Source organism: Cervus canadensis, chromosome 30 (assembly GCF_019320065.1).
Source record: "Cervus canadensis isolate Bull #8, Minnesota chromosome 30, ASM1932006v1, whole genome shotgun sequence".
In the NCBI taxonomy this organism is placed as follows: Eukaryota; Metazoa; Chordata; class Mammalia; order Artiodactyla; family Cervidae; genus Cervus; species Cervus canadensis.
Genome location: NC_057415.1, coordinates 11,528,009 through 11,540,151, shown reverse-complemented (window position 1 = coordinate 11,540,151; position 12,143 = coordinate 11,528,009). Strand labels below are relative to the sequence as shown.

The following is a 12,143-nucleotide window of genomic DNA, read 5'->3' as shown; positions in this document are numbered from 1 at the left end:
CACGGGTTCTGCAACCCAAGACTTCTTCACTGTCCATGAAAGGGGCTTTGCAGCCAACCATCTGCCTGAGCATGTGTGTGCCTGTATGTTGGGGGCAGTGTGGAAGGGAATAAAGAACAGAAGAAGGAGACTGAAGGGTCACAAAGGGAAAAGGCCAGACCCAGGAGGGCAAGGGCAATACGATGGCGTGCACGTGCTAAGTTGCTTCAGTCATGTCCGACACTTTGTGACCCCATGGACTGTACCCCGCCAGGCTCCTCTGCCCATGGGATTCTCCAGGCAAGAATACTGGACTTGGCTGCCATGCCCTTCTCCAGGGGATCTTCCCGACACAGGGACTGAACCCATGTCTCTTATGTCTCCTGCATCGGCAGGTGGTCAGTTAGCAGAGGGGCTGTGAAGTAAGGCTGAAAGCAGACCAACAAGGCTGTGAGGTTGGCTGGGTTTTCTCTGGCTTGCCAGAGAACTCAGCGGCCATCGTGTCAAGCTCTCTGCCCACCCCAGTTCCCAGGCCGGCACACACATTCCAAGACAACTGTGCCAAGGCCGAAGAAGGGAAGCAAACTGTTCCCACTGTGAGCCACAGTCAGAGGATTCAGGCCCAGGCCCCTCTGCCACTTCGCAGCAGGGGACTCCAGGGCACATGAAATAGAAGCAACTTTTATGGCAAAGATTAGAGTTCACAAGAGCCTATCTTCTTAAACGGCACCGTATTTCAGAGGTCGAAAATCAAAACTCTAATGTCTTTTGGTTTAAATAACACTATTGTAGAACTGTTCGAAAATATTTTTTTGTTTCTGTTGAGAATTGATCAAAGAGGACAGACACATGGGTTTCTGAGTAGCTGGGTCAGCTAACCCAGCACGGAGTCACTGCTCTGAAGCTTACAGATTTCACCTAGAGAAGACCTTCTGTCAGGTCCTCGTTGAGAGAAATCCAGAATGAGTAAAACAAAATTAAAAGTCTGAGAGGGGATATAATATACAGCATGGTGACCACAGTCAATACTGTAGTATATTTTTGAAAGTTGCTAAGATAGTAGATTTAAAATTCCCATCACTAGAAGAAAAAAAAAAATGTTCTAACTATGGGTGGTGATGGGACTTCCGAGGTGGCGTGGTGGTAAATAATCCATCTGCCAATGTGGGAGATGCAAGAGACTCAGGTTAGACCCCTGGGTCGGAAAGATCCCCTGGAGTAGGAAATAGCAACCCATTCCAATATTCTTACCTGAAAAATTCCACGGACAGAGGAGCCTGGCGGGCTATATAGTCCATGTGGTCACAAAGAGCAGAATACAACTGAGAGACTTGCACACACAAACACACACACACACATGTGGGGTGATAGATGTTAACTAGATTTATTAAGGTACTCATTTTTTAATATATGCAGATATTGAAAATCATGTTGTAGGCCTGAAACTAATATAATGCTGTGTGTCAATTAAATCCCCAAAATGTCTATCTAGATGGTTTAAAGAAGCAAATCTTTAATTGTTAGAAAAAATTTTACAACTCAAGATACTTAAGTCTGAAAGGCCCACACCAAGCAGAGTTTTATACCTATATTTATATATTCATAGACACATTTGTACACACAAATATAACTCTAGGGTGTGTGTGTCTGCTCTGTTCAGAAAATGATTGGAATATGAAGATAATAGGAAAGGGTGGGCAATAATAGGTCATTTTTTGCAATAAAAAGAGGGATTCTAAATGATGTATGGTTATCAAAATTTTTATTCTATACTAGAAGATCCCATATTCTCCAGGGCACACAAATCATTTACCTCTTAAGAGTACAACAGATGACGAAGGAGAAGATGATGGTAGAAGAGAAAGATACAAGATGAAGCCTCAATCCACCTCCTTCCCACTACTGTGCTCTTTAACTTGTGAACATTTATTTGAATAACTACACTTCTCCTAAAATTGCCTGTACTCTCAAGGCCAAATCTGAATAGGCGGGTCTGAGCAGACAAAGCCCTAAGCAAGACTGCATAAAATTCTATCCTGAATTACGCTCAGCTTGACCAGAGAACCCCATGCAAGCCAACCAACCTGACAGTCCCTCTGAGGCTGTCAGGACCTTCCCACCTACTTCAGAGCGAGGTTTTAAACCTAAATAAGCAGATGTCTGTAAAGTGCTCTCCAGGACCCTTGGGGAGAAGCCCTGTGTGAAACCAGAGGTGTGTCTCAGAAGTGTGCTTGTACTGGAAAAGGCTTAGCACAGGCCACATACAATGTATAAAATGGTAGCAGAATGAATTCCGAATGGGAGTCAACAACTTAAGCTTGCGCACTGGCTCAGCTATCCATCTTGGGGCAATCAGAAGGCAGAGGCAAAGAGAAGGCTGGAAAGAATAGTACACTCCAGCCACAGGACTTTCATGGGAGCTAAGACAGTCTCTGTATACAAGGCTGTGGGTTCCTCCACCTACATAACCACCCCTGACTGTGGCAAAGACTCGGGGGCAACAGCCTCGATTATGCTCTGTCTGCTCTGCCCTCCCTCCAATCCTAACCTGCCCGGATGGTCCAGTAGGTGCAAGGGCAGCGTCTCTCATGGCAGCCAACTCATGAAGGCCTTTCTCTGCAACCTAGCTTTTGTGAAAGTGTTAGAGAAGAGGAAGAGTTAAAATTAAAACAAACAACCACACTCACAGTAAAGTAAACAAAAAAATATATTTGCCCCCATGCAAAGATCAGGCTATTGATTTGTGATCAATAGTTCATGAACTTTTAACTGCTCTGTCTCCAGTAGAGACAGGTTCCCATAGACTTAGCCAGACTAAATTTGTCTTCACATCCCTAATGCTTCTAAAAGGGTGGGCTGGAGTCAGGTTCAGTCCAAGGAAACAGAACAGAGGGGAGGCCCCCTAGAGGGAAGGTTTTGGCACTACCTTTGGATGCTAGCAGGAAGCCTCTTGGTGCCATGATGTCTTTAATGTGCCATGGCCATAAAAGCAACTCTCTTCTCTGCCCCTCATTCATGCAAGGGGGGTTGAAGCAGAGCATTTCTAAGGCCCCTTCTCCTTCCTTGATCTTGATTTTAAGTGACCCTGTGAACTTGGACTCATCACCCGAGCACTAACATGCCACCAGTCTTCTTAGTCTCTCACATTTAAAAAGACGTGGATGTACTCTGTAATGACCCATATGGGAAAAGAATCTTTAAAAATGTAGGCATATATATACATACAGCAGTTCAGTTCAGTTCAGTCACTCGGTTGTGTCCGACTCTTTGTAACCCCATGGACAGCAGCATGCCAGGCCTCCCTGTCCATCACCAACTCCCAGAGTTTACCCAAACGCATGTCCATTGAGTCACTGATGCCATCCAACTATCTCATCCTCTATTTTCCCCTTCTCCTCTTGCCTTCAATCTTTCCCAGCATCAGGGTCTTTTCAAATGAGTCAGTTCTTCACATCAGCTAGCCAAAGTATTGGCATTTCAGCTTCAACTTCAGTCCTTCCAATGAATATTCAGGACTGATTTCCTTTAGGATGACTGGGTGGATCTCCTTGCAGTCCAAGGGACTCTCAAGAGTCTTCTCCAACACCACGGTTCAAAAGCATCAATTCTTTGGTGCTCAGCTTTCTTTATAGTCCAACTCTCACATCCATACATGACTACTGGAAAAACCATAGCTTTGACTAGAGGGACCTTTGTTGGCAAAGTAATGTCTCTGCTTTTTAATATGCTAAGTTGGCCATAACTTTCCTTCCGAGGAGCAAGCGTCTTTTAATTTCATGGCTGCAGTCACCATCTTCAGTGATTTAGGAGCCCAAAAAAATAAAGTCTGTCACTGTTTCCACTGTTTCCCCATCTATCTGTCACACATACATTTATATATATATATATATGACAGATTCATATATATATATATATATATATATATATATATATATATATATATATGACAGATTCATTTTACTATACACCTGAAACTAACACAGCATTGTAAATCAACTATATTCCAATAAAAATTAATTTTTAATGATTTAAAAAGACATGGATGGTTTGGAGAATTCAGAGCAGATGCTGAAAACATGCACACAGGACATGATGATGTGGAAGGTCCTTAGAGTCTCTCACTGCCAGGCTCTAAGCACCACTTCTTACTTCAGAGCTGATATATAAAGTGAACTTTCTCCACAACTGAAGCTTTGTGGAGCTTCAGAATCAGAGTACAGGGTCCAAAGCCCTCGGTTTACATCTGACAAGTTCAGACCTGGAAACATTAAGGAGCTGCTTCCAGATCACGTAATTCCAGCTTTCTGTAACATGGGTGGAGTGGGGAGTTGAACTATGCAAGCTTAGTACCTATGTGTTATTTTTCTCCCCAGGTTTATAACAACCATAAGCATTCATTCATTCCTTCATCTCTGAGATCAATATTTACCATTTCACAGTCCTCTGGACAGCCCAGAGAGCAAAGCAAATGGTTAGAAGGCATCCTGATTATGTGGGCTCTTTTCCTCTTTTAATAGAGATCAATCAGAAATCAAATATGAAGCTAAAATTATCAGGCCACTGCAGGGCTCAGATCTCTGCCACCTGGGGGTGGGATTTATGTTTTTAAAACTTAGAACAAATAGATTATGAAAATGATCAATCAACTATTAATAACTCAAGGTTCAGCTTTTTTTTCCTATCCCTTTCTTTCTCTTACATACACCAAACGAGGGAAAAAATTGCCCTGTCTAAATAACCTCTCCCCTAAATCATCCAACTGATTTGTAAACCGTAAGTAAAATCAAAAACTGGCATTGCTATACGCAGCAGCAGGTTCAATGCTACATTCTACCCTACTGCTTTGAACCTACAAGAATTTCTTTAGAGAAGCAGTAAAGTTAGTTGGGTGGATAATGTCAGGATATAATATTCAATAATGGCTTGATATTGTTTCTTTTCAGAACAGGAAGGATGAACAATGAGCTAAAACTGGAGGCACCTGCTTGGTACCAAAGATTTTTTAGAAAGAAGAAGAAGAAACAAAAAGTAGAAAAAGAAAAATTAAATTCCCTTTCCCCAGCTAAAGAAAAGGTCTAGGTTTTATGCCCCTACAACCTAGAGACAGTCAAAGCAATCATGCAGAATGTTCCTGGGGAGAAAGAGACCTCAAGTCTCAGCTGTTCAGCCAACTTTTCGACTTAGAAAATGTCTTTACAAGGGAATACTGAAATAACACAAACAGAGGTTTACGGGATAGAAACAGTGAAAGATCTTAAACAAAACTAAACACAGAGCTGGGGAGCTATGACCACATCATCTTAATTTCCCATTACTTGCTTGTAATAATATATAACCCAGGCTCTTCGCTCAACTCTAGTGCTCTGAATTCCCATAAGGAAATATCACTTTTCAGAGAAGAAAAATAATCAAACACATTTTCCTGTATAGTCAGTGAGAGGTGATAGAGAGGGAGAGGTGGAAGAAAGTAGGGTCAGAAGGTCACAGGGCTTTTCGATTGCTTTATCCAATGTAATAAAAACTTCCTCAGTGTAGAGATAGAAAGTATGAAACTGAGATTTCAAATGGCTGTGCTGAGCTGAATTGTGTGAATGCCTTCACTAGGAAGAAAGACTGTTTTTAACTTGTTTGCAAGTTTTATTGAATAATGAATGATGTAAGTAAGACCGCCTAATTTATTAACAAGTCCAATCTGGCTTATGCAACCACAATCAAAACTTAGGCTGCAGTTCTTAAATGCATGTAAAGCACAATTCAAGGTTCTAGAACTCCCAGTGGAGGGGCTGAGAGGTAAATATCAGAGTGATAAAATCTGATGCCTTTGAATCCTTCTAAATGCCAGAATTTTTTAGTACAATTAACTGCAGCAGTGGAAAAGCTTACGCAGGTGAGAGAGCCAAATTTAATGTATTAATGACATAACATTACAATTGCTTAACCAAGCCAACAATGAATCGCACACAGAGGCTTGAGCAGCAGAAGCTACAAATCCTATTTATGTTGTACTAAGAGGAAAAATATTAGATTGGTCTCCAAATATCAATCCCAAATCAGTGAATGTCACCAAAGAAATTTAGAAACAAAAAGTCCCTGCTGGTCTTCATAAAATACGGGCAATACAAAATTGCATGCCCTTTAACAGCCATGTGAATACACTTAGCACTTCTGAACAGTACATTAAAAATGGTTAACGTGGTAGGTAGATTTTATGTCATGTGTTTCTGACCATAATTTTTAAAAATCCATGACCTATTTTACATTTAAACCATATCTCTTACCACTGGGTGAGACAGAAGTGTCTTTTGCGAAGCATTTTGACACAATCTGAAACTTAAATGGCTGATTACATAACTCCAACAACAGACTTTACTCTTGCATCCTGTTTATATGTGACAATAGTATTGTTTGTAAATTTAACTTAGCACTGCTTTGGGATAATCATCTCCAAATAACAGAAGCTGGCACTTTCTGGCAGTGTGACCTTAGGCAGGTGTGATGTGTAACTATAGATGGACATAGACCTAGACATAGGTCACATCAGTGGGTAAAGAATATGAGACAGATACTGTGAAGGGAAGATTTTTAATAAAACAGGTTCAAACAAGGACTCTGAAAATGAAATGTCAGCATGGCTTAAAACATACATGTAGAATCAAAAAATAAAATCCTCCCCCTTAATTAGTCTACAGGTATATTTTTTAAATGTTCTACCATGGTTTCTCTCTGAACCTTAAAAGGCACAGTGAATGTGACTTTTCCCTTGTGTGCTTAGCCACTCAGTCGTGTCCAATTCTTTGCGACACCATGGACTGTAGCCCGCCAGGCTCTTCTGTCCATGTGAATTCTCCAGGCAATTTCCCCAACATATAGATATTGAAAGATTTACTTTTTTTTTTAAGATTTACTATTTTTAAGTGATATAGTAAACTGTTTCAGCAAGTTCTAATCACACTTTATTCAGCTACATTACTCCTACTTTTAAAAAACAGAAACATATAATTTCAGCTAAACTTCATTAAACTAGAACTTTAAAACAGGTTATTTTAGGAATACCACTGGGTCTAATAACAAAGTTAAAAAAAAAAAAAGGAAAGTGTAATTTGGTTCCAACTGTAGCTGGTATCCACTGGCCAAGAATTGAAGAGCTGTTCAAGCAAATATTAATATGTAAGAAAGAGAGCACAGATGGTGTCATATAAGGATGAGAGTGAAACAAGCCCAACCACTGATGTCATTTTGATATCAAAGCAGCAGAATTCAAAATAATTATATGAAGTGCTTTCCAAACAAGGATCTCAATACATTTTACAGATAAGGCCACTGGGGCATAAACTGATGAGGCACAAATAAAACTGAGGGAATGAGTGGAGAAAAGTACTTTTTCTCAGAGCTCACCTCTATCAGCTTGACTCCTGTTTCTAAACTAATTCCCCATTCCTATACACTGAGCTTACACACCTCTCCATTCTCTGAATCTCAATGGATTTTCAAATCAGAAGAAGAAATTGAGTAAAAATTAGGAATTATGATTACCATTATAAGATGAACAACTGTGACAAATGTTTTAGTAAATGTAAAAAAAAAAAAAAAAAAAAGTAAGCCTGAAAATAGGAACCTGCCATCAGATAAAAGGAAATAACAATTGTGAGAACTGACATAGGAAAACTCTACTCAAATCTGTTATTAATAATTTCATATCTATCAGGAAGCTAAGACCACTCAGGCGTAAAATAATATTTTTAAAGAGAGTTTTCCTCCAATTACGGCCTTAAAATTACTAAACTGAAAAAAATAATAATTAGCCCTATGTTTCCTCCTTCATTATCTATCTAGCACCTAATACAGAATTTTAAAACAATCACAAAAGAAAATAACATCAACTGTTTTTAGGCACTCCTCATGGTCTCAAAATAGTCTGAAGGGCTCTGAATTCCATATGGCTTCCTCCATCTGACTACTGACACCCCATCTCATGAAAAAGACACAAATCCTGACAAAAGGCCACAGACACTCTGACCAGCCTGGCGAGGCTCTACCAGCCCAAGCCAGGGTCGGCGCGGTCGGGACCCTACCCACCCCTCCTCTCCAGCTCTGCCTGCTGCTCTCCTTGCCAACAGGATTGCGATCTGAGCATCCTGGATCCAGCCTGACAGCTGGCGGCTCCCGGCACGTCTCAGCACTGCTGGGCCGGCACGCTTTCCTCTGTTCTGTTGTCATTTCCTTCTGCCTGAGCCCTCTAACAAGAGCATCACCAACAGGACAAACAGCAGAGGCTGGGAAGGCCTCTTACTTACATTAAAAAACAGGTTGTCTCGGTCAACAACGTTGGCACAACCAGGGTGTGTGTTATCCGTGGGGGGGTGGGGGGAGATGCATGCGCACTCGCCAACCGGAAGGCCACAGCCCAAGCCCTACTTTCAACGCTGCCTATGGTGGTGTCAACAGCCTCAAGTAAACCGGGAGAAACTTTGCCTTACAATCCTTTTTATGGATGAATAAAACATCATGTTAATGAAACATATAAAAGGGTAAAGTTGCTGGCTGGGGGAGTCTCTAATAGAGGGAACAGGGGAATGCTAGAGAAAGGACTGGTGAGCCCCTAGTTGGTAACAGATTTGTCACAACGCATCAGACGAGGACAGAAATACACAATTCTGCTTCTCCAATGGACCAGGACAAGCTCGAGCATTTCCAGGGACACAGGGGTCCCAGGGTGAAGACAGCATTCATCAGAGTATCCCATGCTGCTTTATCATCCAACCTCCTCCTGGGGAACTGTTCAATGGGCAATTAAGATTTATAATCCAAATGATCTCAAAATTCTATCTCTGGGAAGTCAAGTCCAAATTAAATCAGACCAGGCTTTTAGGCTTCCAAGGATCGCATTTTCTCTTTTGAGCCAGTGCATTTCAACACTCGGAACTTCTCCTCTTACAGATTATTTTCAAGGCCATCTCTGGATGCAATCTCCTATGCAAAATCTGATGTATAAAATGAAAAAGGAAATTGGTGAACTCCAACTCTCAGAGAAAGAGGCTAAGGGGGAGACACTCTAACTTCCTTCAGCAGATTTTTCAAAAGTTACTTATTTTAACCTCCTTTCTCATAAATATTACTGGAACTGCTCCTAACCCAATATACACAGAGAACCTGATGAAACAAAAATGTCCAAAACTTAAGTTATTGCATATGGAAAGACTAAAGAACACCCAGCAGGGCTTTGAAATATAAAGGGCATAAGAATAGTACATAATAGACATCTATTATTTAGAACATTTTAAATTATCACACTTCTCCCAGTGTTAACAGCACCAAGGCAGTAAAACAGGTAACTGACACACGGCCCAGCCCTGCACCTCTCTTCTCTGACTTCTCCCCAGACTTGAGACAACATTCATGCCCAAGAGGGACCCCCCCCTGGCCAGCCTAGCCCTAGAGGCAAAGAGAGGATGAAGAAGGAAGAGGACCAGGAACTCACATTTCGGTGATGTTCTCGGGATCTGCACTGGTAGACTCCAGCCTCGGAAATGCCACGATGCCAGGAGAAGGATCGCCGCACCAGATCCTAGAGGCGCTGCATTTGCAGGATGTGGGACAGGCAAGAGCGGCCCTCCAGAAGCCCACAATCAGCCAGCAGAAGCCCCAGAGCCGCGCCATGGCAGGCCCATGCCACCTGGTCCAGGACGACATTCCTAGCCACCAGTGCCAGCCCAAGTTAGCCTAAGTGCGTGTCGCTGAGCTGTCCCGGCCGGTCTCCCCTGCCAGTGCCGAGTGGCCTTTGCCGCGTTCACCGCTCTCTCCTCTCGCTGCTGGTCTCAGGCGCGCAGAGCCGAGCGTGTCAGGGGCTGAGCGTGTCCTGTCGGGCGGCACCGTTCACAGTGGCAGGGGCATCTCGGGCCTTCTCACAGGGGGCGCTCCCGCCGCTCGGAGCTCCGCGGCGGCCGCCGCTGCATGGCCCAGGGAGCCGAGCACCGGCCCGCGGCGCTCCCGGGATGCTCTGGGGCTCAGGCTTCTGGCTAGACGCGCGCTGCGATCCGGGACGCACCTCGGGGCTGAGGACAAACAGATACGCGTAAGGCTGAGCTCAAGTCCCCATACGCCACGAACTGGGGTACTCTCCCTCCGCGCTCGCGTCACCCCCACCGCGAGCCCAGCCGGGATACTGTGGATAGATGAGTGCCCAGCTCCGGCCGGCCCTAGAAATAAACTTGCCCCTCGATGGCACTGACGCCGCGCCCACTGTGCCCACTCTCTCCCGGTGCCTAAGGCTGAAGGAGGGGAAAATGGGGCAAGGGTCAGGATCCCATGGCACCTGCCAGGGGTAGGACTCCTTAAAGGGAGGCGCGGAGACTACCGAGGACGCTGGTTCCGCGACGGGGCCCCCGAATGATGCTGCAGAATCCGCCACGGCCCCTGGGCGCAGGGGGCGCGGGCAGGTGGCGCGGCGCGTCCCACCTGGGGAGCCGCCGCGACCACCCCTAGGGGGACAATAAGGGCCGAGACGACGGAGGTCACTGTCCGCGCTGCTCACCCCGGCTCCGGCGCCTACCGCCCGCCGGCGGCGCCTGGGTCCAGGCTCCTCCTGCCGCTGGGCACGGAGCTCGGAGAGCTCGGGCGAAGCAGCGAGCGAGGCTCCTGCTCCAACCTAATTCCGGGAGCCGCCGCCGCCGCCGCCGCCGCCGCCGCCGCCGCCTCTGCTACTGCTGGCGAAGTGACGTGAGGGCTGACGCAGAGCAGGGGCAGAAACTCCAGAAAATTAGTCTGAAATCCAAAAACACACACGCTCATACACACACAAACCCATAACACCCTCCAGACAAAAGCAACAGGGAGGGGAGGGGAATCTGGGGGTGAGCGGGGAGGAGGGAAGCATCGGTGCCACTGGCCAGAAGCAGACAGCAGCAGCATGTGGGAGTTCACACACGCGCACACCCGCACACAGCCTGGCCGTGTAGACGCGCGCGCCTGTGTGTGCGTGTGTGTGCGTGCATTTAGACCCAGGTACCTCTAAGCGGAACCATTCCCCGGCTCTGACACCTCCCAGTCCCTAATTCACACCCAGGTCTCTTCTAAAATCGCAGTAGAGGCCGTCTCCTTTTTTGAAATGGAAACCGGGCTCGGTTCAGCTCTGAAAAAATGCGCTGATTCTTATTATAGGAATCCTCCCTCCCTTTTCCCTCCCCGCTGCATTCTCCTTTCCCATCCTGCCTAAAAGAGAGGACGAGCTATCCTAAAAATAAATAAATATTGTAAACACCGAAACGTGTCCAGCGTTGGTAACCAAGGATAACCGCCCCCATTCCGGGTCATCTATTTGGGGATCGGTGTTTTCGGAGGGTCTTCCCGTTGGTGCTTTGGCAGAGGGAGGGCAGTCTCCAAATGCAACTCCGGCTCTCTAAGCGGGTCTTTTTTCCTATCGTTTCCTGGCATCACACGCCCGGGAAACAGAGACTTGTGAGGGGAAGGGAGCGCGCCTGACGCGTATTGGGTTCCCTAAATGCGCGGTAGCAACCCTGGCCTGTCCGATGTGTGGCGCCGCGTCATTTTATCTCATCCTTCAACCTGGCAGGACGCAGCCATTCCCAGATCTCAGCTTCACTCCCCGCGATGCCCACCCCCACGCGGGGCACCCAGAGCCCTCGCTCCCCTGCCGTACCTTGCGCGTTTTCGTGTGTGCGCGGGTGAGAGCGAACGCGTGCCTTGCGCCCGCGCTGCCCGGAGCGCGACACACATCCAGCTACTGAGAAGCCCGGCGCGGGCAGAGCCTGGGGGTCTCACTAGGGACAAACGAGGTGATCCGGGAGGGTCGAGTGACAAACCGTAACTGCTCTGAGGGCGCAGTTAAATGATGGCTGCGGGGCATTCGCAAGCCTTGTCTGAGAATCCGTCTTCGCATTTGCGGCTCGGAGAGTCTCTTTTTCCGCAGTCATTTAAAAGGGAACTGGGAAAATGCACCGCAGTGCCTGACACTTCCGAGGGCTCTGGTGCCCCCGCGCGGGGAGAGAGCGCCCGGCACGCTTGGGAGCACCAACCCACGGCCGCGGCGGCGCCAGGCACTGCGCGGGGGGCGCTCTCTGGCTCCAGATGCGCAACCCGCGGCGCCCGACGCGTGCGCACCCCTGCCCGACCCGTGAGCGGCTCACCAGCTCTCGCCAGCTTCCTCC

At 46.2% G+C, this 12,143-nt stretch overlaps 1 protein-coding gene across 10 annotated transcripts in view; it reads right to left on the bottom strand.

Moving 5' to 3' along the window:
- The window catches only part of NTRK2 (neurotrophic receptor tyrosine kinase 2), a 388,663-nt gene extending 376,751 nt beyond the window's left edge, over positions 1-11,912 (bottom strand). Inside the window, exons 1-3 of one of the 10 annotated variants that reach the window (XM_043453247.1) lie at positions 11,636-11,912; positions 10,511-10,740; positions 9,458-10,031 (exon numbers count right to left, since the gene is read on the bottom strand). In XM_043453247.1, the coding sequence (XP_043309182.1) occupies positions 9,458-9,669 (212 nt within the window). In that variant the 5' untranslated portion in view covers positions 9,670-10,031; positions 10,511-10,740; positions 11,636-11,912. Of the gene's footprint in view, positions 1-8,273; positions 8,875-9,457; positions 10,032-10,510; positions 10,741-10,984; positions 11,113-11,236; positions 11,384-11,635 lie in introns of those variants that run through there. The other 9 variants (XM_043453252.1, XM_043453254.1, XM_043453255.1 and 6 more) reach the window with 9 other exon arrangements.
- Positions 11,913-12,143: the final 231 nt, after the last annotated feature.